The 27,374-nt window shown below is 44.7% G+C and overlaps 1 protein-coding gene across 18 annotated transcripts in view; it reads right to left on the bottom strand.

Annotated features, from left to right (window-relative positions):
* PLEKHA6 (pleckstrin homology domain containing A6) overlaps window positions 1–27,374 on the bottom strand; it is a 194,986-nt gene that overhangs the window by 30,298 nt on the left and 137,314 nt on the right. For 7 of the 18 annotated variants that reach the window (XM_081866303.1, XM_081866319.1, XM_081866308.1 and 4 more), the window contains 6 exons: window positions 21,789–21,964; window positions 20,311–20,805; window positions 18,104–18,614; window positions 15,954–16,040; window positions 11,674–11,727; window positions 4,422–4,502 (listed from right to left, as the gene is read on the bottom strand). In XM_081866303.1, the coding sequence (XP_081722429.1) occupies window positions 4,422–4,502; window positions 11,674–11,727; window positions 15,954–16,040; window positions 18,104–18,614; window positions 20,311–20,805; window positions 21,789–21,964 (1,404 nt within the window). Of the gene's footprint in view, window positions 1–4,421; window positions 4,503–11,673; window positions 11,728–15,953; window positions 16,041–18,103; window positions 18,615–20,310; window positions 20,806–21,788; window positions 21,965–24,826; window positions 26,937–27,374 lie in introns of those variants that run through there. The other 11 variants (XM_081866314.1, XM_081866318.1, XM_081866313.1 and 8 more) reach the window with 7 other exon arrangements.

Below are 27,374 nucleotides of genomic sequence, written 5' to 3'. Positions count from 1 at the left end.
AGCCCCTGGGGAAATCCAAGGCTGCTTCTGCTTAGTGCGTAGGGGTGGGAAGCCCTCCATGTTTTCAGGTCCTGCAGCTCAAGCCCCAACCTTCTTTCACCAAGTCTTTTTTAATTAAGCAACATTTACTGGGTAGAATAACCGAAGGGAAAGACACACACTGTCTAGCATTTCCATCACTGTGGTCTGGGGGTTTCTGCTTCTCAGTTCCCACGGATCTATCCAGCTTAGACTGCAGACTCCTCACTATCTTTCAAAATCAGCCGTCTTTCATCTCATCAAGGGAGGCAGCTCTTGCATACAATGTAGTGAGAGAATTGCTCTTTTCCTAACTGCATAGAATTGCTCTTTCTCCTATCCCTACAGATGTCAAGTTTATAACAAATTATATATATATGGCAGTTGCTCAGATTATGAGCAAATCAGCTATTCTACTATGCATGCATGTTAGACATGCAACCTCCATTACGTTACAGATCACCAAGCAATTACACATGGCCAGTCATACCATAAAAAAACGGCAGCTCGCCTTCACAATCACAGCAACTGCAATTGTGAATAGATTTAAATATGTGACCTCTCCTCCCCCTCCCCCCGGCCTGCCCGGCACTCACAGAATTCAGGTTGATGATGGGGGAGTTCCCCTAAATGCGATAATTGCTATGGTCCAAAAGTTAGCTGCTCCATGTTATCTACTAACACACACTTAGTTAATAGATATATGCAGAGCTAGTATACAGCACACAAGGAAGACCAGAAAGAATTTTTGCTGGGGTTTGTAGGCCTAAAAGCAGTGTTGGCTATCCATGTGCAGTGCAGATCTTTACATGCCAAACAGGGGCCAATGTCTAGGATGTTGCTATAAAAGGGTGGCTGATGAACAGGTAACCAGAGTCCTGTCCTCAGGAAACAGAGAGGCCAGGATAAGTGGGAGGCTGGATTAAAGAGAAATTTTAAGAAGAACACGGAAGGATCCTGTATTGTTTTCAACTTGAGACTTTGCATTGATCCAGAATTATAGTCAGACGCCACCACCCTCTGGTTTTATTCCCAGTTTATTTCCTGCTTTGAATTTCAAAGCTGCACGAGCCCAGGGTAATAGATTTCACAAGATGCAGCCATGTAGTGTTGTGATTTGAGGTTCTTCACACAATGTCCAGCTCCCCTGCTTATGAGCAACCACTATTTTACAGACGGGACAACTAACGCAGAGAGAAAGCCAGGTCAAAGGTGGCCGTTTTAGAGCATTGGCCTTTGGTGTGAATTCATAAAACCAAAACTCAGCTTTGCATCATTTCCCTCTGGAACAGTGATATATCCAGCAGTACTTACCCAGAAGGGGTGTACGAGTATCACAGGAGGGCACTGATTAGAATTGATGCAATCCAGCACAGAAGAAAAGTATCACGTCAGAACCAAAGTTTTATTATTATCAAGCAAGCTACCATGTTATAATAATACATCAAGAAAAAATAAGTTCTTAACTGCTAGTTGGCAGAACCTGATCAACAGGAACTCCTCTAACACAGAGAGTGGTGATATGAGAAAAGTCTCTTCCGTGAGCATGATGTACCATGCTACAGATGTCATTCTCCATTTAAGTAGCACCTGTAACACTGTTATCACCTTCATTGTTAGGCAAAAGAGCTGCAGCTCAGTGGCAAGGCACGTGATCCTATGATTTGCCTACAGAAGGTCCCAGGTTCATATGTGGTATCTCATATAGGACCAGGAAAGATCTTTGTTGAGGCCCCTTGTGAATCTTGTTGGTTCCAGATGGGATCAAATCTAAATGCTGACTCAAATCCTGCCCTATTTGAAATGTAATGGATAATGTTTTGGATTGCATCATTCTCCTCAAAAATAATAATTGAGCCATAACTGCTGAGTTCATTAAATCACTAGCCATACCTTTTCCCCTATAAAGTAGGAAGTGGTTGCTGTTTTCTGTGTGTGTAGCTAAAAGCAATGGAAAGATGCCTGTCCAGAATCTAATTTGCCAGATGTCACATGACCATATGGTGTGTGTGTGTGTGTGTGTGTGTGTGTGTGTGTGTGTGTGTGAAAGAGAGAGAGAGAGAGAGAGAGAGAGAGAGAGAGAGAGACCTGTGAGAGAGGGAGGGGCTTGGTTATGCTAGGCTACACAGCCTGCAAGAAAGTAGAATGGTAATTGTATCTGAGTATCTTCAGTGCCTGATTTTATAATTTTAAGATCACTGTTTTGCCCTGGGTGGTGCTAAAGCTCTGCCCAGTAAGTGACCGCTTTATATTACTTGGCACAATGCTGTAGGGACACAATTTTCCTGAGAGGAACAATAAGACTGAACAGATCCTATGAAACAACAAAGGAAAGCATAGATTTCATGTCAGTTCCAGCTTTCCCTTACCTGTACTAATCACATATTTATATGTACCCTGATAATCAGTATGGAAAGACAGCAGTGCCAACTTGAATAAAATATTGGGAGCAGAGGCGGGTAAGCCCTGCTACACTTAATTGATACCAGGTGTGGCACTTGCACACCACTTGAATGGAAATGCCCATCAACTTGGAGGGGTGAGCAGACCCCCTCAAATATTTTATTGGGTAAAAAAAATAAATTATTGGGTGAGGGGCTGAAGGGACCTTGGTCCCTAGGAGTTGGCTCCTATGTGTAAGAAGTGCAAGTCACCACTCTTCACAAGGCACCAATGTGAAACTGTGTTAGAACGTTCTCTCAGGGGGTGAAAACCACCCCCAGGTGGAGCTGGAGTTAGACAAATTCTAGCTATGTGGCACTCTTCTGTCAGAATATCCTTACTCTCTGGGGCAATTTGGCACAGTGCTGTGAACAAAGCAGGAGATAGGAGGTACAATGTCTCATCAAACATGCCATTCTGTTTTCAAATTCAGGTAATGCAGTGCTGAACCCATCCCCAAACTCAGTCAAGGATCTCATCTACCCAGTGATCATTAGCCTGTTCTGCTACAGTCTGCCTGGACAATATAAAGAGTGGCAAACGCATCAGAGAGCACATTTTGGTGATAAAGGTGACCAAATGATGACTGAAGCTTTAGAGATATAAATGGATGGTGGTTGGCTTGTTGCAACGGCAATGAGATGCAGCTTTTATGATGATATCACCGATTGTATTGCTTAACGGGACAAATGAAGAATCCCAATCCTGCCAGGAAGAAGAAGTTTCTGAACACTGATAATCCTGACTACATGCAGACATTATCTTCTCTGGCCAACATGGGGATCCTACAAAAATAGATACACCTAGCACTTGATATGGAAGGCTGTGACTGTTATTATTATCATTATCTATTTTATACCCCACCTTTATCCCTGACAGGACTCAAGGTGGCTTACAGATAAAAACAAGAACTGCTAAAAGTTAGAGGGGGGGGGAAACAATCATTTAAAAAACAATTAGATAACAGAATTAAAACTATATACATATATAAACTCTGTTTAAAACATACAAATAATTACAACAAGTGGTTTCTGAAGCTCAACATTGATTTCTGCATTAAATTCCAGGGCTTGGTACTGATGACCCTTTAATAAAATTAAGCACAGAAGCTGATCATTCTGCTTCCCAGTGGACGTTCCCACTGTGGAGGGAGCATCCCCCTAGATCTGATGCACAGATATGTTCCTTGGGTAGGAGCCTAGATAGAGCCTGTTCTATATCCTAGCATATCCACATAGATTTTTATGGTAAACTATTTTGGGACAAGGGTGTGGGCAAAAGGTAGAGGACTCTCTAACCTTAGCAAGAGATACCAATGCAAACTTAAGTGTCCCACTTCACAAATTCCAATGCTAAGCATCAGCGCTAAAAACAAGGTTTGCTTCAGCGTCTTGGCTCACATATGCTAATGTTAATACCCAACCATTTTCCAGCGATGCACTACATTTTGCAAAAGTAATACCAGAAAGGAAAGAGGAAAATTTGTCTTCCCCCACCCCCACAAACCATTGATAGGCTTTTTTCTCCAGCCCCAAAAGCCATGGCAAGCAGTTCATAACTGAAAGTTTTAGGTTTTAACCTAAGCCATATATGCATTTATTATCTTATCTACAGAGAACACAGAGAGAGAAAGGTTGGCATAAGGTGGCACAGAGCTGTTGATGCAGCTGAGATTAAGATCCACAAATGTTGAGGGTCCCATCTGCCTCCAACCTGTGGGTTAAGATGTGGATTTTGAGTGACTTAAAATGCTTCAGGGAATTAGGATCACTGTCAGGCAGGGGCACAGGTGCCTTACTGGGCTCCACGTATAAATGCCGTTTGTAGAATGAGATGTCGAATGGGCATCTCACAAATGGATGCGGATGTGAGGTGCAGAAGGGTGACACTAGGGAATGGTTCTGCCATGCAAAAGCAGCTGGAATGGCATGGTTGATGGCAGAGCTGCTGTGATGTCTTACTTGCATGTACAGTTGAGCCCTAGGGGAAGAGCTCTCCACCATTCTGTTCACCATACTGATCAAAGTCTCGCTCTCGCTCATCTGTGGCAGACAAGGAAGGAAAAACGTCAAGATGCTAGCGGAGGCACAGCCACTGCAGCTCAGCCTTGAACACATGTGACCGCTAACATATAAATCTGAAAAGACCTAGACTGGTGCCTCAGAACAGATGTCACAAGGCAAAGACACACCCAAAGGAAGTCCACGGGACTGACAAGCACATCAATGTTCAGAGTGATTACTGGGCTAAACAAGATGTGATGCTAGTTGCATGGCTGCATTTAATGTGTACTTGGTGCATCATGAAGAAATGAAGCCTGAATACCACTACAGGGGTGCAGGGAGGAAGAATTGAGTCCTCCTCCTTCTTCCCTCATAGTTCCAAACAAAACATGGTTTTGATACTCTCTCACACACACTCATCTAACTACCATTTGCATCTGGAGGAAATCCTCCATGTACTTTTCTGGAGTTGCTCCTTTCCCATGCAAATGGGCTTGCCAATGAAACTTTAAAAAGAAATGATTGGGGCAAAACATCACCCTACAGTTCCCAAAGAGGCATATCACACGGGTGTATCATATATAACACCCTCTGCTTAGCCCATTCACATCACAGGGGAGTAGCAGTGCTGGGGAAATAATGTTTCATCCTAACCCCCTAACCCCCCAACCCCCATGCAATTTCCCTAATCACACACCCATCCAAAGCTGTATTTTGGGACATAATAATAATAGCTTGGCGGGGGGATTTAGATCAAAAGTTTAAACACCCCCTCCCTCAGTACTACTGCTCCTACCAAACAGCCACCCACAAATGATTTAAAGGGAGATATTTTATATATAGATCAGGAAATCTGATCATGGATCTCCCACGTCATATCAGTTTCAGCCTTTAACAATAGGATGATGGATGGGGTGCAGCTGTACTTACAAGATTTACCTTGTTGATACAAAAGGCAGACTTTGAGTGAAGATATGTTTGGGCCTCCCTCTGCCTGCTTTGAAATCCCAGTGAGGCTTAGTACCTCACTTCAGGTCCCGCCAGACATACATACTGCACATTCATGATGATTTGTGCTCCTAAGAGCACCAATGAGAGCCAGTGTGGCGTGGTGGTTAAGGTGTTGGACCAGGACCTGGGAGAACAGGGTTCAAATCCCCACCTGGCCATGAAGCTCACTGGGAGACCTTGGGCCAGTTACTCATTCTCAGCCTCATCTACCTTGCAGGGTTGTTGTGAGGATAAAACAAGGAGGAGGAGTACTATATACACCACCTTGAGTTTGTTGGAGGAAAGGTGGGATGCAAACGTAATGAATAAGCAAAATCATAATGATACCACTGTCCCACTTTCAACACTGTTTGTGCCTGCAGAAGTGTTGTGGCAGTCCACCTGCATCATTTCTGATCAGTGCATATGCTGTAATTTCCCACTGAAATCCTGCGACTTGTTATACCACAAACACCCTGGTTCATTTTTCTCCTGCTTTTGTTGCCCTATAGCTCTTCCAGATAGCAATAAAGTAGTAGCACAGGGGCAGCGTCAAAGAACAAATGAAAGCGGAATAAATTTGTCGCTAATGCACGATTATTGTGTTGAGAACACTTTGCAGAATGCACCTACAAAAAGACCACCAACCCGGGGGCGGGGGCTTACTGAGTAAACAGCTACTTCTGCTTATTAAACAGGAGCACTTTCTTTGATGACCAGAGGTCCCTCCTCTTCTCTCTTCCCCAGACATGCAGGGCTAGTTGAGCCAGTCTCTATAAGCCCCTCTAGCTCCTGGTGGGAATCTGCTTTGCTCCCTTTTTCAGGATTTTAAGACTGGCAGAGGAGGATTCATAGTTTCCTCAGTAGGATACACTTGAAGTGGAGGGATGGGTTTTATCCAATGGAGGCTGGTGCCCATTAGGACTAGTAGGGACCAAGACAAGGAGACCAACAGTAGGTGCAGCCAGAGACACCAGCAGGCAGAGCCAGATTGGTGATGCTCAAACTAAGGTGGAGGCAGCTGATCCAATGGACTGGCCTTCGCCTGAGATTTTGTCCATGCACAAAATCTCACTGGTTGTCGTATCTGGGCTTGATAATAAATCCCTCCCTCCAGGGCTACTCCACACTAGCTAATGATCCAGGGTTTGTTTGGTTTTCGTGCCTTTGTTTGCTTGAATCATCTGGAGCTGTTTGATTTGAAGAGTTCCTTCCACTGTGCATCCCCTTCATGCTCAGAGCACACTGTAGCCTAGGTTACACAGATTGATTCTGGAAGAAGGGGGGGAGAAGCAATGTGTGCCTGAAACTACTCTGTGTGTGTGTGTGTGTGTGTTTTATGGAATGGAGTAATAATAATAATAAAACAGGTTTTATGGAATGGAGTAATAATAATAAAATAATAAAACAGTTGCTTAAACAAAAATCCCAAGAGTCAGATATATTTGGCTGACATACTTCTCCATTAGTCAAGTGAAGCTGATGGTGCTATAGCTCTCTCTAAACACACGCACACAAAATGCACTTTCAAACAGAAGGCACCAGGGCATAACAAACAAATAGGGCTCTGATGTTGCATTTCATTGTGCTGTTTTAAATCAGTCTTTCTCTGTGGGTCAGAAGGGGAACAGAAAGAAATGGAAAGCCTTGAAGAATCCTTTTTTATAGGGAGAAAAGCCTACTATCAACAACGGCTGCCCAACCCAGAGCACTTTTAAGTGCCGCCTCCTCCCCAGTGGCTTCAGTCCAACACAGACACAAGCACATCTTCATGATTACTCTACTGATGGGGGATTTACTGACTCCAAAGCTGTAATGAGATTGTCTCTGGAGCAGGCTTGCTTATGGAAATGCAGACTTTTTCAGGCCAGCATCAGACATCCATCAGCACTTGCAATGAGATTTCAATTATATATATATATATATATATATAAATCCAGCTTAATCTCCTCTGCTGATGTTTTCCCAAAAGGGGTATCTTTCCCTGTTTCTCTAAGGGTAAGTCAGCAAGTGTCCCTTAACATGACAAAATGTGCATGAAAGATTGTTTCAGCTCAAGGCAAAGCTTGTGGGGAAGGCTGTTTGGGTTAACAAAACCATTACGGTAAAAACTGGTTTTATATTATTGATTTCTGCTCCCACCCTACGCATTTCATATGCACACTAAACCATTCTTTCTGATTAGCACACCTTTACATACTTAAACATTCTTACACACAAAATACATATATGTTGGATATCTGATGCTTAGTTATTCAATACCTCAGATTAACCATATGTTTTGTCCCTGTTTTTTAAACATGAAGTACCTGACCTGAATGATTTTATTTTTATTTTTTTAAAAAATACCCAGGTCTGTTCTTTCCCAAACCGTAACCCAATTTTGACTATCCAAAAGTTGGATAAGGTTAAATGAGTCAGATAGCTGAGTTTGTACGCAATGTCAAATACCAGCTTTCCCCAACCTGCTTCTCAACAGCTGGTTTGGACTACAACTCCCATTCAGCCCCAGCCAAAACATTTGCAGAGCACATAATTGGAGGATTTTTTAGTTGGGGGGGGGATTGAGCAAGAGGGAACATGACAAAGGATAATAAAACTTAATAGTGTGGATAGAGAGAAGGCTTTTTTTTTGCTGCCCCTCTCATCATTCTTGAAGCTGGGGTCAGTCAATGAAGCAGAACGCTAGAAGATCCAGGAGTACTTCTTCACACAGCTCATAGTTAAACTATGGGGTTTACTGCCACAATATGTTGTAATGGTCTGACTTAGATGGCTTAGGCAAAGTCTAAGGCCCGATATGCACTACACACTTAAAGCCACATCAGTCACTTTAAACAGTCATGACTTCCCCCATAGGAGACTCCAATTTCCCTTGTGGATCTACAGTTCTCAGAGTGGCTTCACAGTCATCCAGTGGCACACCTTAACAATGACCAATGAACCAGAGACTTCCGGGTTGGCGCCTCCGGCAATGGTGGAGTTCCTCCGATCGGGAGCAATTTGCTCCATGGAAATCAGGGTCTGACCGCCACGGCGAAGGCGGAGACCCACTAAAATCACAGGCAGGAGAAGCCTGTGAACGTGGGATTCGGCTGACACCATTTGCGTCTCCCCTGCTCGCGGGGAAACCCAGTTTTGGGGATCCGGAGCAACGTGGGGTGAGTGGCGCAGTGCTTCGAATTGACTGCTTTTTTCACGAAGTGAAGCCGCATTGCTGTTGCCGGAGAGCACTGACTTTTTCCTGTGGACAATTTGACTTTAAACAACTACCAGTGAGTAGAACAGAAAATTGGATTTACAAAAGTCTTAATTTGGTACCGAAACGGGAAGGTTTCAAACAGGAAGTCCGCCTTCCCCTTTTGTAAATAGATTGAAGCAAACAAGCTGCAAGCTAAGGTCTTGGAAAGCCTTATGTAAAGGATTAAACTTCCATTGATTAAAATCATTAAACCCCCCTTGGAAGCAGGAGAAGAGGGGGAAAATTTTGGATCGTGTAAGCCTGCAGGAGAGAGTGATAAAAATTAAATTACCACTGCTCTGAACCTGGAAACGGGCTGCCAGTAGATTGAAGTTTTGAGAGAGTTCATTGACTATGAATAAAACATGTTGACAGTTAGTTAAATAAGAGAAATATATTGTTTCCATTGTCCTCTTCTGCGTTTAAAAAGGAGGAAAAGTAACTGCAAATTGAAACTAACTTTACTTTTTGAACTGTGCTTGAAAGGATTGATACAAGTGGAGACTGTTTCCCTCTAGAGGGAGCTTTGGAAACTGTTACAAGAGTGGAGCTGGGGAATCTCCAGCTGCAGGATAAGAACTGTGAGAATCAGGGATTGACCTTGGACCATTTAAGAATGTTGACAGGAGAAGCCTTAGTGAATGCATTTTGTAAGATAAGCTATTTGTTGCAACAGCTTCATAAGAAGACCAATGTTATGACTACTAAAATTGATAACTTGGGACAAAAAGCGATTAATCTGGGACAAAAAGTGAGCACCAATACAGAAATTATTCAGGATTTGGTACAGGAATTTACTTCAGCAGAACAAGTTGTGGAGAAGGAGAAGGAGAAAGTTGTTGTTGTCAAACCTAAAGTAATACAAGTGGGAGCCTCAGCCTTACAAAGGCAAATTGAGGACTATAAGTTGAAGCCTTTTATGATTGAACCTAGAAAAAGTCAGATTTTGAGGATCGGAGCCCGGCCTGGACTGGAGAAGGAAAGCTGGAAAGATCCCTCCATACAGGGATTAACTGACTTTTGGGACATGGACTTGGGTCAGGAGGAGACTGGAGTTCTGGGGGCCTTTGGATTTGGAGGAATCTTGAAACATGTCCTGAAATACTTTATGAATCTTAGCTTTAACTATGGAAATCTGGCTGACCTGTCGAGAAGGAATAAAAATATTGTTAGGCCGGAGTTTCCCCGAGATCTGCTCTATAGCATCAAAGAATATGAAGAAGACCTGCAGAAGGGACTTGGAAAAGAGTTAAGAGCCTTGGACATAAGATCTCCAGGTTGATGGACTGTATGGAGTTGACGGAAGTGACTGGCAGAGTCCGAGACCGGGGAGAGGAGATGGTGGAAGAGGATTGGAAAATTTAAAGTCTGTATATAGAAATACTGTAAAATTAATGAGTGATAGAAAAATGTTGGAATGAAATTTTATGGCCTTAGTAGAAATGTTATAAGGAGTTAAGCTTAAATATGTATATTAGTTTTAATGAAAATAAGATTAAAAATATGTTAAGACATTTATATGACAGAAAATAGAGAAAGATGGAAAGGAATTGCTGAAACAATTAATAGAAGTGGAATACAAAAAGGGAGGTGAGAGGAGGTCGATGAAACAAGGGAATGAAAGATAGAGTATGGAAAAGGTATGATGTATGTTTTTAAATTGTTTTTGTTTTGTTTTGTTTTGTTTATTGTGTTTAGTTTAATGTGTTAAGGTTGTGTTTTGTATTGTTTATATATTGTATTGTATTGTTTTTTTCTCTTTCTTGTTTTCTTTCTCCTGTCTTTTTTCTTTTCTTTCTTTTTTGTAAGCTTTAAAAGTAATAAATATTATTTTTTTAAAAAAAACAATGACCAATGAATCATTCTGTCATTATTAATTTCTTTGTATTGATACTCATCTTCCCATATCCACATTTATAAAAATCATACCTGATAGTAAAGAAAAATATTCTGTGTTGTCTCAGCTTCTCATTACTTTCAAAGGGTGAGTTTAATATTCTGCCACAAAGCATAATTTTCAACACCATTTTTCTAAGGTTACTCCTTCAGTATTTATCCAATACTAAGAAATATTTAGTCTTCTGCCACCAACATGAAATGCATTAGCTCTTTGGATACAAGATCCATATTTGAATGAAAGCCACCTGCTGCATTTCTTTCCCATGAAGCCCTAGGGCCATACGCTACATCAGGCACTCCATGTCACTGTAGGAAATTTACACACACACACATGCAACTTCCCAGATCAAGCCACTGTCACCAGATAAGCCAGCAGCTGGGGGAACATGAAGGCAAGATGGCCAGAATGAGAGGGAACAAAAGAGGCATTGGTGCCAGCGGGTCTTGCCAGCAACTGCATGAGAGCATTGGGTGCTGATGTGACAGCTCTGAGTGTTGTATTTAAAATAACCTTGCTTGGGATGGAATGAACCAGTGGGCAAAGTGCAAACTAAATTCAAATACAGTTCACCTTAAAAAACAACAACCCACACACAGGTTGCCACCCAGAGTTCTAGGGTCATGATTACACTCTTATCAACAGAGTTGATTCCTGCCCTAAATCCTGCTTACATCCTGCAGACTAGTGCGGAACATTGCACAGAAATCCAACAACAGTCACCAAATACAGCAATAATAACAGCTGCAATTGCAGCGCAGCAGAATCCATAGATGTCCAAGCAAGCAAAGCAGCTGTCCCTCCCCAATTCATCCCTACACACACACACACACACACACACACGAACAAGTGTGTCACTGTCCACAAGAAAGATGAAAGGAACAAACCACATCGACCCGCTAGTGCTGCCGCAATGCCAAGAGAAGGAGAGGGACAGATGTTGGGGAGGAGGAAGGGTAAAGGGGAGAGGGAAAGGCAACACTGACCTGACAGCACGGCTGGGGAGGGGGCAGCGGGGGTTGCAGGACAAGAGGCAAAAATGTGGTGGGAGCAGTGAGAGGGAGACAGCCAGCTTGGCCTACCTGCTGATCCAAATACTCTAGGTTTCTTTGCAACTGAAGGTCTAAAAGTTCATCCTATCAGGAGCCATTAGGCATGCGGCAAAATGGAAACACAAAAACAAACAAAAACAAAGAAGAAGCAAAAGCAGTTAGGTGCGACTTAGCTCGAGAGAGGCACAGAGCTCCCCAGACAGGAAAGGGAACAGTCAGCCTCACAAGCATTTTTTTTCCAAAAAGAGGTAGGTGGGTGGGGTGAGTGATGGCTGCTCAGCGGTCCTTTTAGCCCAGGACATATTCCCTAGAGGAGCTTTCCCCAGTCAGGTGCCCTCCAGATGTTTCAGACTGCAACAACGGGGAGTTGTAATCCACAACATCTGCAAGGGCAGCCAGTTGGGGAAGGCTGCCTTAGAGGGACTCTCAATGGGAGATCCTGGCAGTTTCTCATATAGTCAGTGCTCTGTCCCCATACCATGTGTCGCCTTCTGCTGGACAGGTGCGGATTAACAAGAGGGCCATGCTACCTTCCTCCAGGCCACTGAAGTAGGCCACCAAGCTGGTAAAATATATTAATGCTTTCCCCCTACAGTAAGGAATGTAGCCCTTTGAGGGTCTCTGGGTTGAACACTTGTGGGCTAAAGGTGGGGTGGGGCATGCACACACACAAGCCTCACTCCAACAGTCCCACATGCGCCGGCTTCACTGCAGACCTTCTCACATGCAGTGTGAAGGAGGATCCTCAGCATGTTCAACTGAACGCACTCAGAGTTCCTCTTCAGACCTTCCAGATGAGGAAGCTGCCTTCTGCTGAGTCAGGCTGCAGGTCCATCTAGCACAGGGCTTATGCACACCTTTCCTCTGCTCTTTCCAGGCACGGTCCACGATTTAAAGCTCTGTGTCCCAGTGTCTTTTCGTTCCTGCTCCAGAACTTCCCCTGCAAAAACCTGCTCTTTAAAAAGCTTAGTCAGAGAAAACCTGAATTGGTGTTTGCTCTGATTCAGTTTTAAGGAGCAGGGTTTCAAGGGGAAAGTGTGAGACAAAAATAATAACAAAATGCTGGGCCCTGGAGTGCTAAAGTGAGCACCTGTGCCTGGCAAAAGATAAGTGTGGACAAGCCCTCTGTTCTATCTGCACAGCTCTGCAGGGTTTCAGACAGTCCTACCTGAAAATGCTGGGGACTGAACCTGAGACCTTCTACATGCAAAGCAGATGCTCTGTCACTGAGCTATAGTCCTCCTGCCAACATGGGAAGGTCTGAAATGGAGCTGGTGCACAAGCCCCCTCTGACTTGAAGCTCACACACATTTGCTCCAAACAGGGCTCACTTTTCATTGCAATGTAGCACCCGTAATACCCATTAAGCCATTATTATAATCTGTTTTATTGGTGGCATAGGCCTATAAGAATTGTTAATTCACTCCTGCTGCAGAGGCAAAGTTTGCTACCAATAGGTTTGTCCCCGCAGTTAGCACTCCCACATTTTTCCCAGCAAGGCACCTGGCTTTGAAAGCCTAGGATTAGGTGGAAATTCTCTCGTCCACAGTGACTGCTCTACAGTCTTTATGCCAAAAATGGCATGTTGAGAACGTGGGCTCAGCACATCCATTCAGAGTTCTGCAGGGGAAGAAGGGATTGCGCTATTGGCTCCACGCATATAGCCTCTTCCAAAAGCTCAGCAACCCTTTCAACGGCTTCACAACTGTGCAGCAAAAACTGGCTAAGCTGAAAGCTGGCAGCGTGCTGAAACTAACAGCGGATTCTGCACACGTCAAACTCTGCACAGATTTACTCAGTCTACATTCCTGGGGCATCACTTTGGGTCATGCAAATTGGCTTTTACTCAATCTCTACCCAGCCTCTACGTGGATGTTCATTGGAAAAGCTGGGGATGGTCTACCTATTCTAGCTACAGGCATACAGGAAGCTGCCATATACCAAGCCAGACCATTAGTCCATCTATGCTAACTGGAAATGTCACTCTAGGATTTCAGACATGGTCCCTCACAGATCAACCTGGAGATGTCAGGGATTGAATCTAGGACATTCTGCATGCAAAGCAGATGCTCTATGACTGAGCTATCACCCGAGACAGCAAGCATAGCTACAGCTTCTCCCTACAGCTTCTTCACCAGGCAAGAAAGTTAGGAGCACCATACCAAGGGACCCTTACAAAAATGGTGCTCCTGTGCATTATTCTCTGCAAGCGTGACACCAACAGTGTGCTTTTGACCCAGGTAAACTACTTCTCAGATATAGACAGAAATTATTTTGATCTGTTTTGGAAACAATTTGTCTCTTTCTAAATACACAGAAGCTTTACTATCAGGCCGGGGCAGCCTGAGCTCTGTGTCTGTAATTAACAGATATGTGTCCAGATTGCTGGAGCGCTCCAATTGGAGAACAGCCTTTACCAAAGGCATCGGGGACTTTGAAGAAGCACGGACTCAGGACGAAGGGAAGAAACGAGCTAAGAGGAAGGCACATTTGGCAAATCCTCAACGTGATCAACTCCCACCCAGAAACCTATGTCCCCACTGTGGAAGGACGTGTGGGTCCAGAACTGGCCTTCACAGTCACCTACGGACACACTACTAAGACTGTATTCATGGTAGACAATCTTGCTCAGCAACGAGCGATCGCCAAAGAGTCCAGACTGCTAGCACTGCTCATTCAAAGGAGCTATCCTGCGCCCGCATTCCACATCTAGTCCTTCCACCAGATATTTGCCCCGCCCCCAAAGCAGCTGGAGATGGGGACAGAGCACCTGCTATGAGAGAGACTTCCATGATGTGCTCGGTGATACCAGGATCATCTCAGTGCACTCCTGGTTCAGCCACATGCATCCGCTTTGTGTGCATAGCTGGTGAGAAGGCAGGGGGAGTGAGGGGAGAAGCTGCGTGCAACAGTCCGTGCAACTAGAATCTGTTCCGCAGGGCACCTTAATCCAGTCCAGGAATTACTGGTTGCTCTCATAGGTGAAAGGTGTCAGGCAGGGTCAAGAACCTTGGCATGGAGCAAATGGAAGTTGGCAGTTTCACTTGGCAGAGTCCCACTCACAGTGGTTTCTGCCCCCACCACATGGATCCGCCCCCGCAGTCAAATAACCAAACAAAAGAGAGAAGCAAGAAGGAGTGAGGAAAATACAGCATTGAAAGAAACGACAGCCAGCAACAGGGAACAGGGCTTTCTGCATGTCCTTTTCAAGCTCACCCAATTTTGCACTGTCCCAGAAACTACACTGGAGGATTGCAAGCTCTGGCAGTGGAAGCTGCCGCTGCCCTGGTTTTTGCTCTCTTCATTTCTTCTTTATGGGCTGCCAAAGCAATACATCCTTGGAATAGGGGAGGAATCCTGGAGGAAAAATGTGCTCTTCCAGAAAGCCCTTTTCTGCATTATGGTTGCCACTATAGCTATGGGCAAGGTGCTGCTCATTTAAGGACAGGGATTGGGATGTGGTCCTCCAGAAGTTGTTTGGACTCAAGCTCCCATCAACCCTGGGCCACTGGCTACAAGGCCGAGTTTCATGGGAGTCTCACAACATTGGGAAGGCCACAGGTTCCCCACCCCTGATTTAGGGGAGCAAAATGGTACCAAGTTCAAATCACATGCCAGGTCAAAACTCTGAACAGCAGCTCATGATCACTAAAGGGAAATGTTTGAGTTAAGCTTGCAGCAGCAATGAGCACTGTGCCTCAGTTTATATTCCACAGTGGCATGGTGGGCAAGCCAGGATGGAGGCTTCCCTTCTGCCATGCAGATGTAGCTTGTGATGTGAAATGAAGCCTCTGCTTTAACTCCTGATTGCACCTTTTTATTTATTAATTGTGGAAAAAGGAGAATCATATGGATGATGCTTCTGGGCAACTGTGGGGGGTGGGTGGACCCATTTTACATTACATGCTACTCCTCTTGCAGGATGCTAACAAAGCACCGAATGTAAAAACTGGGGGCTGAATGTGTGAACAGGAGCTGTTTCACTATCTCTATAAATCACATGCCTATTTCCCTCCTTGCTCCGCCAAAAAAAGGGCAGCCCTGTCTTCAACAGAATTATCTGTCAGTTTGCATAGTCACGGTGCATTACATATCCAGACTGGTCTCACACAGCTGGTCTCACACAGCCAACATATCCCTGTAGGCTGAAACACTAGAGAATATGACTGTTACAGGACAGTGGTTTCATATCCAGGAAGAAATTGCCCATTGCATAATAACATCCTTCACCCCACCTCTGAATTAGATCCCAACCTTGGGAAGGAAACCCAGCATCCCTAGTGGAATGCTGGGATGCCAATGGGACATACCATTTTGTCGTGGACCGTAGGGGATGCTGGATAGTTGAAGGGGAACATTCCTGCAGGGACAGGCCTCCTGTCACCCAGATAATCATACTGAGGAAAGAGAAGAAACCACACACATGCATGAAGAAGGCTCATATCACTGTAGGGTGACCATAGTCCACGCTACCTTTCCCCACAATACGGAACAGTTGGCACAGCCCACAATGGAGACAACAGGCAAGGCAAAGGAATTGCCCAGGGTTATTCGGTCAGGGTGAGGGACAGGTCAATGGTAGGAGGGCCAAGGAGATGTGGCCTAGACATAAGAACAACTAAGATGCTCTTGGAAAAGAGGAGTTGGTTCTACAAGCTGGGAGTACAGTTCTGTTAGGAGAAGAGGAAAAGAAGGGGCAGGTTTTTCTCCAGGCTCCTACCCTTGGAACCTCCAGTGCCACTCAGTTCCTGGGCTGCTCTCACCCTCAGTTCTGCCTGATATTCACTAATATTTGTCTGCACGGTGAACAATGTTCTAAAGTTTCACCAGCAACCTTTACAACATGTTGTGCTGACTGTGTGCTCCCGGCACAGTTAACGTGCCAGTTCTGTTTAGCCTGAACATGCGACTCCAGTACCTAAATTCAACTGGGAGAGCTGAATCCCCTATACCTCATGTTTCAACTGAGTCTGGCCCAGACCCTTATTTTTTTGGGACAAGTGAAATAAAAACAGACTGTGACTGAGCATTTACGGACTGCTGAGTGGCCAGAAGAAGCCCTGACATGTCAGAGATTAAGAATAAAGGTTTTATTCTAGCTCACGGGTGAGCAACCTGTGGCCTTAGGAAAACATGCAACTTGTGACTTCATATTATGTGCCCCTCTGTTGACTCCTGAAGCTGCCCCATTCTACCATCCATGCTTTTTATCCATTTTTCCCTTTTTTCAGGCATTTGTGTTTCACTCTCTTTCTGTATTGTTTCAGAACACAGAAATGGAAGATGTAGTACTTTCTTTTATATGTGTATGTTTTAAAAACTTCTAGTTACAGATAGGTAGCCGTGTTGGTCTGCCATGGTCAAAACAAAATAAAAAAATTCCTTCCAGTAGCACCTTAAAGACCAACTGAGTTAGTTCTAGGTATGAGCTTTCGTGTGCATGCACACTTCTTCAGATACACTGAAACAGAAGTCACCGGACCTTTCTATATAGTGAGAAGGTGGGGAGGGGTATTACTCAGAAGGGTGGTGGGAATGGGTGATTGGCAGATAGCTGCGATGAGCCTGTTGACGACTCTTAACGACTGCAATAGGTTGTATGGCTTGGGGGAAAGACTTTTCTCCTCCCTAAACTGTCGAATAATATATCGGTAAGAATTACTCTTACTTCCTTTCCGGAGCAGTGGCTGCATTGATCTTTGGTACTAAAAAAAATTCTCTGTTTATTTGAAAGTAACCCCATCACTGCAAACCTAGCAGTTCGAAAGCACATAAAAGTGCAAGTAGATAAATAGGTACCACTCCAGCAGGAAGGTAAACAGCGTTTCCGTGTGCTGCTCTGGTTCGCCAGAGGCGGCTTAGTCATGCTGGCCACATGACCCGGAAGCTGTACGCCAGCTCCCTTGGCCAATAAAGTGAGATGAGCGCCACAACCCCAGAGTCGGCCACGACTGGACCAAATGGTCAGGGGTCCCTTTACCTTTACCTTTGCCTAACCCCATCACACTCAGTGGGGCTTGCTTCTAACTAGATATGCATTGAACCAGGAATTCTAAACCATGAGGAAGCAGGGTGGTCTCCATTCCAGATCAGTTAATCAAGAATAGTTTTGTCTCTGGCTCCAGCCATCATCAGTTCTGGCTCTGCCCAACACTGGCACGTGAGCCACAACAAGTAATCAATTGAGGAAATGCAGCCCTCAACAGAAAAAAACCTATGTTGCCCATGACTGCCTCTCCTCACCTTCATCAAACCTAGTGTGCCTTCCCACTCCTGCCATGGTAATTTCCCCTCACCCTTCCTAATGCTCCTCAGTCTCAGTACACAGCATATACAAACACAGGTAATGATTAGGTCACTAAGACTGTGCTAATATTCCCTCAGTGTGCAGCTTCAGTACTCCCCCAAAGAGTGGCAGGAAGCCCCGAGGGTAGGAGCGGAGACCGCGAGGGAGGGTTACCTTTGGTGAACTGACCGATCGCCTCATCATGTATGTCGTCGGCTCCGCATAAATCTCCTCACTCCGGGGAGGCACTCTTTCAAAGCGGGCACTCGGCGACCTGACAGGGGAGTACACTCTGGCTCGGGTGTAGGAGCCTTGGCTCGGTGAGCGGGGGACCGACCGGGAGCGAGGCTGGAGGGACATCCTGCGCAAGGAGCCTGAGGCGGCATCCATTTCGTCATAGTACACGGGCGGCCGGGTCGGGCCTGACATCCAGATGGGAACATCCTGCCTGCCGTAGCCTGGCTGCTCTTTCCAGTCCCGCAGCTGGTAGGAGCCGCTGTTGCGGAAGGAGTGGCGCTTGTCGTCGACAGTCCACTGAGGGCTCACACGCTCAAAGGCAGGCATAGAGCAGATGCTGTCGGGACGCACCCCAGGAGGGTAGTATTGGTAATCTTCAGAGTACTGAGGTGAGTAGGGGGGATAGTAGTCAGGGACTCTTCGGGACATCGGGTAGAACCTGGTGGGGCTAGGCGGCCAGAAGGAAAGAATGAGGACGACGAATGCAAACCCTGAGTTTGCAAAGCAATTTTAGCATCATCTGCCCTACCTTAGCCATCTGTCTATCTCTGTACCAAAATCCACAGAGGATATAAATCTAGTGCAGATCTTATTTTTCTTATTTCCCTCTTATTTCTTTTTTTTTATTGGTTTACAATACAGGTGTGCCAAAGACAACACCATTTCCTCCCCATCCCCCCTTACCTTTACATTTCTATTTCCTCAGTCCATCATATTATTCTTTTCTCCTTCCTCCCAATTCCCTCCGCCCCCACTCGATTTCCTCCACATTATACAATTTACAATAATCTTTGCATTCTACAATCTTCTCAAATCATCTATATATTATTATTGTCTTTCCTTACTAATTTTTCTTCCATCCGGTACTTCACATTTTAATCTAGGCATATTAGCATATCTTTTTTGAGCAATATTTTGCCATATATTCATCAAAACATTTCCACTCCTTTTTTAAATTTTTGATTCGACTGATTTCTTATTATAGCAGTTATTAGAGCAGAGGATATGAATCTAGTACAGATCTTATTTTTCATACTTACGTCCTAGTGGTTCCCTCTTACCCTCCAACTATACTGCAGATTAAACAGCAGAGATGGCACAATATCTTCTCACTATTAATGCTGTTTGCTGGTGTGTCATGAATTATTATCCTTATTAATGATTAAGGCTGCACACATTTTCTTTGCAAATGAGCTGCCTGCTTGAGTAACATAGTATTAAGTGTGTATCTTTTTCTTTTCAAAAAAGAAATCAAAAGCATACTGAGGATTAAAGGGTTCAATTCTGATGAAAGCCATGATGCCTGCTGTGTTAAAACTCTGGTTCTTTGTCAGGGGAGATTCAAATATTGCAGCCTCCATGTGGAGGTCATAAGAAACACTTCCCAATGGAAGCAGTTGAACAAGAGGTCTCTGTAACTGTGTATCATGTGAGCCACCCATGCTAGCACAGCAGATTCGTAGCGCTGTGATGAACAGCCTCCTCCACACAACTGGGCCAATCCGTTTCACAAATATTACAACTCTCATGTGAAATTGCCACATGGTTTGGGACAGTTAAAAACGAAATGTCCTCAGCACTTACAGTCCTCCTAGGACTCTCTGGTTGGGAGAAGATGGGAGAATCACAATAACTATATTGATTTAAACTTGAAGTGTACACATCACTTTCTCACCTTTTCTCAGATTACATCCGCACCATACATTTAAAACCACTTCTTTCCCCACAAAAGCCCACGCTTTACTGCCGAATCAGAGCAAATGGTAGTCTGCCGAAAACTGAAATTGCCATTTGTTCTGATTCAGTGTTAAAGAATGGGATTTCATAGGGAAAGCGATGTGGCAAAAAAAAGGGGCGGAAGTGTTTGGACATGGAGCTTTAAAGCGCAGACCTGCACCTAGAAAACAAGGGGCAAAAGGTAAATGTGGATGAGCCCTCAGAGTCATGGGTTCCCCTAAAGTATCCTGGGAAATGAGGTCCTTAACAAGCTACAGTTCCAGGACCCTTGGGGGAAGGTGGGAAGCCATACCTCTTAAGACTCCTATAAGTGCATAATGCAGATGCGATGCCTTGTGTTTAGTGGGATTCCTCCCTTATTTAATTCGCAGAAAAGCTATAACCACGCCTAGCTTGAATCACCTCACCTATGGAGATCCTCAGGAGGTGGAGCCCCACGGCGCAAGTTCACCCACTGCTGCAGCTGTGTCATGGAGCTCTTCCTCTGGGCAATCTTCTCAGGATTGGTGCGTGGAGCAAAACTCCGACGAGGCATAGCACTCTCACCATCATGCTGTGGGAAGGCCATGCTGCCTGGCCGGCTAGGAGATGAGTACTGCCAGCCATTTGGCTGAGTGGGCCTCTCCACTCCAGCAGGCAGACGGGAAGCGTCAGGATAAGGGCTTCCGGGTTCAGAGGGCATTTCTTGGCTGCCAATGCCGTTGGCTTTCACCAGAGGCTCCTTCTTGCTCTCGGCTCGCTCTGTTTTCCTGTCAATCTTCTCAGAGCCACGCCCGTCTCCTTCGCCTCTGGTCTTGGCTTCTGGCTCAGTTTTGGCAGCCTCTCTGGTAGGGACACCGCGGTGGTGGTGATGCTGGTGGTTCCTGCTGGGAGGGATGTTCTCAGAATCAGTCTTCTCGTGCCTGATAAGCATGGGAAAGTAGAAATGGCCACAAACGGTCATGGCTCTCATTCCGAGCAACATAGAAAATGTGCACTAGCCTAGGAATGATTCTAGTTTGCCTCCTGAAAGCACATTACGGCTAACTTTCCAGCTCTGATATGGCCCCTGGAGGGGGGAACCAGACATTGCACTCTCCCAATAAGCTTTCTTTTTCAAGTTGCTTAAAGATCTCCAAAGCTATGTTTCCTGTCATCCCATTCAAAGAGCCTCAATGCCTTTTAGATGTTGCCTATTTTAGAGAGTTTCCATACTTTTCTGCAGGATCTGTGAACCTTATTTATAACGATGACTTGGTCTCACAAATTTAAAGGACCAGAGGAAACATCTTAATGGAGAGGCAGAGAAACTATGTGACTTGAAGGCAATAGAACACCCTGGGCTGGACTAAGACCTTCAGTTGTCCCAAGCACTAAAAGATTATGGTGCCTCCCCAATTCAAAATGAAAACAATACTAACCCATAAAATAAAATTTCAAAGTAATAAAAAATTAAAGCATAATTTATTGCAACAGATGACAGGATCTGCTTTCCTTGCATTATTTTAATCAAAAGTTAGTAGGGCACCCTCCTGGTTTAGGTGGGGATAATAAAAAGATAACGTAAAAATGGGAGATTATACAGTGGACTGTAAGGAAATCTAGCCTAGTTCTGATTTTTGCCATGATGACTACTTTGATGCTTTAAGGGCGGGGGGGGGGGGAATAAAAAAAAATTGGGTGCTCTTACTTTACTGGTTTTCCAAAGACATAGCTAATGCCAACTGAGATCTCTCAGAACAGATGCTATTGGACTACAACTCCCATCAGCCTCAGCCATCATGACCAATGGTCCAGGACATTGACTATTATAGTCCAACAACATCTAGAAAGCACCATTTGGTTACCCTTATAGTTTTGGACCACATGCTACATAGATTTTCCCCCAACAACAACAACAACTGACCTCTGAGCAGGTGGGATTTGCACCCGGGCAGCTTCACCCATGGCTTGAATCCAGGATTCCTGCTCCTCGTTGTTCTCTGCACTGAAGAAGTAAGTCCGGATACCTGCGTGCTCAGCCTGGGGAGAGAGGGACTTCTTGTTATTCCCTGGTGTCTCTTCCATCCAGCACACAGTCACCTGTGGAGCAGGTAGAAATGGAGAAAGGGCAGGGGGAGAGAAGAGAAGAGAAGAGAAGTCACCAATTAATCTCTGCAGCATTAGCTTGAGGTCACCAAGGATTATAGGAGAAATTGTGCCCTCTTTCATTTGGCATAATTTCCAGCATATACTGGACTGGCTACTATAGTTTCAACCAACTTTTATTTTCTAGTTTTCAGCTGGGGAAAACTGAAGTGAAAAAGCATGTTTTTAGGCCATAATGGCTATAGTTTAGCTTTATATGCATTTGTCCTTGGTAGTGGTGGGTGGCTTTAAAAGAGGATTAGGCAAATTCATGGAGGAGGGGGCTATCAATGGCTATTCCTTGGAGGCAGCAATGCTTGTGAATACCAGTTGCTGGAAACCACAGGAGGGAGAGTGCTTTTGTGTTTTAATCCTGCTGGGGAGGGGTTTCCCCCAGACATCTGATTGGTCACTGTGAGAACAGGATGCTGGAAAATTTGCCTTTTAATATATTGATAAATCCCAGTTTCTGAGCAGCTTAATCACAGGAGTAACACCAAAGGTCAAAATTCCTATCCAGAGACACCTTCACTAAACCCACCCAGCAACATGCAAACCCCCCCCCCTTGCTGGAAAAGGCCCCTCCCACCTGCCTACCAACCCCGTTCCCAACACCAACACACTTGTTTACATGCATGGGTCCACATGCAGCAGAGGAATAGCATGCAAAAATCAGCCACAACATAGAACCCATCACCCCAGATCAGTGTACACATTTGCAAGCATGCAAGGAATTGAAAATGTTCTTTTTTCCATCAGGTTTATCGAGAGGTAGTAAACTAGAACTGCCTTTTTCTAAGTGGTGGTGAGGAATGCTGTTTCAACTTTGAATTGCTGTAATATAGCTGCTTTAATATTTTCTGATGGTTTTAATGTATTTATTGTTGTAAGCCCACCCTGAGATTACTTGATGGTGACATGTGAGATAGAAGTTTTACAAATAAATTAAAATAAATGCATCATCACTGAATAAAAGCTATGTTGCCTAATATTATCTGGAGTACTTGTTAAACTAATGGCAATGGTTTTAACTGTGGCCAGAAACAAGGGGAGGTGTGTATCCCTTTACATTTTAATGATTTGGCTGCCTCACCTGTTGCAAAAATGAGGGGACACTGTATCCCCTCCCCTATAAAAAGTCACTGGGGCTGGAGACTGACTGAACAATATGGGGAGTCAGGGTCAACTATAGCTCCCTATGTTGAGTCAAAACAAGAGTGAGATTTCCTATGGATCTACTGATCCAACCACCTTGGTATTTAAATCTGCCTTCCTGATGAAACATAGGAAAAGAAAAGACTTTTGTATTCCTTTCCAAATGCTTATCTCACAGGAGGCAGTGACAGCCACCAACTTGGACGGCTTGAAAAGAGGATTAGACATAGAGGAGGTGGCTCTGGAGGCAATAACGCTTCTGAATACCAGTTGCTGGTAACCTCAGGAGGCAGCGCTCATGTCCTCCTTGCAGATTTCCAACAGGCAACGGGTTGGCCACTGTGAAAACAGGATGCTGGACTAGATAGGCCAATAGTTCAACTGCAGACTGGCCATATTTATTTGACTATAGGAAGAGGCACGAATTATCAGGGCACCTTTCCAAGGATATATGTGCCACTTGTACATGGAAACATGCTGCACTCCTTTGCGTGATCCCCATGATATTATGCTTTCACCACAATAATGCCTCTAATTTCAGGGCTTCCAAGAGTGAAGTCAAAGACACCATTGGGGTGAGTAATAAATCTGACACCCCACAATGTGTCAGATTGATATAACAATGTTATATCCAGTCGATCTTTGCTCCACAGAAATCACTGAGAGCCGCTTAGGGTTGATCCCTCTTTATTAGCAGAGGCCATTTTCCTGTCTTGCTAGAGTGCAGCAAAGCCTAGGAAATGGTTTTTATATATCATGCTGCTTTGATTCTTAGTCTCTGAGGTGTATATAGGAGCTGAAGACTTGCAAAAAACAAAGACATGTCTTGTACAGCATCAAAATATTGGCACCCAACATCTTCAAAGAATACCATCCTAGGCTGGACCTTAATATGGCTCCAGGCCCAGATAAAAAATATTTCCAATCCAAACTCTTAACCCAGATTGGACCAGCTTATTGTTGACGCTTCTATCATTTGCAACATATCCATTCAATTGACACTGAAATCTTTACAGATCTTTTCCTTTTCCTTTTATCATGAACACCTTATTTTGTATTATAGTATAAAATAGTTTTGCTTGCAGTTTTCTGTTTTTGTGTCTTTCACATTTGTTTGGTTTTCATTATGTAAGAAAACTCCCCTCTTGGTGATTTTTATTATTATTTTATTTCAGTTGAATGTATTTCAGAAGAAACGTACAGCACAATTTATTCATTTATTTAGTTTTGCCCATCAACTTTGGTTAATGATCGGTGGCCACTCATCAACCTAGTGAGATCTGAGGGTTCTTGCAAATCTGCCTTTCATGACTGACATTTTGCTGAGCCAGATCAATATCTTCAGTACATATACTCTACACCAAGAGCCAAGGATTAGGTCTGAAAGCTTGGCTATTATGAAGACATATAACACAAGGCAGACATATTCAGATATTGTGCATTGTCATTAGGTTACATACCTCTGTACTTTCACCAGTCTCCATTGTTTAGGAATTTCTAGGTGTTTGATGAGCCTAATGAAGAAATCTAGGATTTCCTCACTGCAGTTTTATCTGGGAAATGATTGGAGGTGAATAAAGCATGCAGGACAATTTGCACTCATCCAAGCTTCATCTTTCCTTTCTGGCATGCATGCGTTTGGAAAAGGAAGGAAAATACTACCTATTTGGTGCCTGGGTGATGGCACTGCAGACGGGTTATCAGAAGAGATCTCCTGTCCAGGGGCATCCTCACGCGGAAAAAGAGGGAAGACAGAGAACAGGTCAGCCACACCCAACAAGCAATCCAATGGGGAGAAGTATCAAGCAGGCGAAGCGTAGCAGGAGCAGAGTTGACTGCCGTGGAAGGGAAGCTGAAGCAGAACTGGAAGGGCTGTAGCTTAGCAGCAGAGCATCTGCTTTGCATGCAGAAGGTCCCGGGTTCAATCCCCAGCATCTGTGGTAGGGCTGGGAATGTTCCCTGCCAGAAACTCTGGGAGAGATGCTGACGGTCAATGTAGACAATACCGAGATAGATGGGCAAATGGTCTGACTCAGTATACTACAGCGTCCTATGTAACTGGGCACATGCCAGATGCCTTATGAGTATAAGGCTGAAGGATCACATTGGCCCTGTTTGAGCTTAAAATAATCAAAGAGAAAATTGGGGGAGCTGATTCCTCTCCATCTTAGCCCATGGAACAGGCCTGAGCCAGCATCCTGCTAGGCAAGGGGAAATGCAGATATGCAAGGGTTGCAGCAGCAGGGCATGCCATAAACAATATTGCAGCATGAATGTGGGATGAAGGAAATGAACAACACTATTTAGGTCTATCTATTCAGAACAATCTAAGTCTATCCATCCTACGAGAAACTTTATTGTGGGTTGGTTATCTAATCCCCCTTAGCAATAAACAAAGGAACAAAACACAGAAGCAACCAGAAACTACCTTACTAACCAACACATGTCTGGATCTGGGGGATGCTACAAGAATTAACATCTAAGACTGAAAGCCATACTTACTTGGTAATCAGCCCCATGATATGCCATAAGGATGCCTATGACCAAACTATAAGGTTCCCTACCCTAAAGTGCTCAACAGATCATTAATAATGGTATCACCAGTCCTCTGCAGCATGGGTGCACATTGAGTTCTTAGAAGTATCTCCAAGCTGAGGGGAGCATGTAAGCGTGACCCAAATCCCTACTTCACTGGAGTGGTCGGACAACACCTTTTTATCAAACCTTGGTGCGGTAGGACCCAAATGAAGATGCTTGTGCCCTAAAACGGATCCTTGCTTTGTTAGTAATCTGGGATCTGACAGCCCATCCAACACCACTGGTGCCAATAAAGCTTTCCAGAGGGCAAGCTCAGGCTTCTTCTCAAGGTGACACTATAGAGGGTCCCTGTGCACACATCTGAGCCAGAGGCAGGCAAGATGCCCAGACAAGCATACTTCAAAGCTCATCTGTTTCTAATGGAGCCACAGCATCTCTAGCTAAACATTCTTCTTTTCTCTCCCCCCTCTATGGGGCAGGCAGGAATGTTAGTAAAAAAACAACCCCACATATCAATAGTTTCTGGTTCTTAAAACATCCCTGTCCCATTTCAGTCCCATTTATTCTCATTAATAGCGGCATAGATACCATAGCACACCCCTGGCACATCTGAACGAGAGCTTTATGGTGCTATTTCAACATGCAGTAAGTACCGTATTTTTCCTTCTATAACACGCAGATTTTTTCTCCTAAAAAGGAAGGGGAAATGTCTGTGCGTGTTATTGAGCGAATGTGTGGTCCCTGGAGCCAAATGGCGCGAGGGGAGGCAAAAAAAATCAGGCAAAAATCAAATTGCGCGTCTCGGAGAAGGGAAACCTGAAAAGAGGAAGCGGCTGCTTTCCTGCATTCTGCCTCAGGGTCTTACTGCCCACCCTGCTCTGTTTCCTTGCTGTGTTTGCTCAAACGGAACAAAGAGCAGGGAAAGCCCCTCCCCTCCAGGCAAGCAGAGGGGAAAGCAGAGCTGAAAACATGCAGGAGGGAGAGAGAGAGAGAGAGTGCGAGCTGGCTGGCTTGGGTGGGTAGGTGAGGGAAAACTTTTGCCTTCCTTTCCTCCCTACCCCTCTCCTGCATTCTTAGCCAGCTGCTTCTCTGCACACCCCTCTCCTGCTCCTTGTCCCTTCTGTGTTTTTCCTTCCCTCCCCACTTAAAATGTGGTTAAAAAGCATGGATCCACATGGATCCTCAGGATCTTTGCATTGGGTCAGCCCAAATTCACCATCAGAGCACATAGCATGTCCATGGTTACAGCCTCCCCCCCAAAAATCACGCACCCACTGTTGCCTGGGGCTGCAATGGTGCAAAAACGTGGTTAAAAAGCATGGATCTACATGGATCCTCAGGATCTTTGCATTGGGTCAGCCCAAATTCACCATCAGATCACATAGCATGTCCATGGCTACAGCCTGCCCCCCAAAAACCACGCACCCACTGTTGCCTGGGGCTGCAATGGTGCAAAAACGTGGTTAAAAAGCATGGATCCACATGGATCCTCAGGATCTTTGCATTGGGTCAGCCCAAATTCACCATCAGATCACATAACATGTCCATGGCTACAGCCTGCCCCCCAAAAACCACACACCCACTGTTGCCTGGGGCTGCAATGGTGCAAAAACGTGGTTAAAAAGCATGGATCTACATGGATCCTCAGGATCTTTGCATTGGGTCAGCCCAA

The sequence above is a fragment of the Podarcis erhardii genome (assembly GCF_964252035.2).
Source record: "Podarcis erhardii genome assembly, chromosome: 6".
NCBI lineage: Eukaryota > Metazoa > Chordata > Lepidosauria > Squamata > Lacertidae > Podarcis > Podarcis erhardii.
The sequence above is the reverse complement of the archived record's forward strand: the minus strand, read 5'-3'. Positions and strand labels throughout refer to the sequence as shown.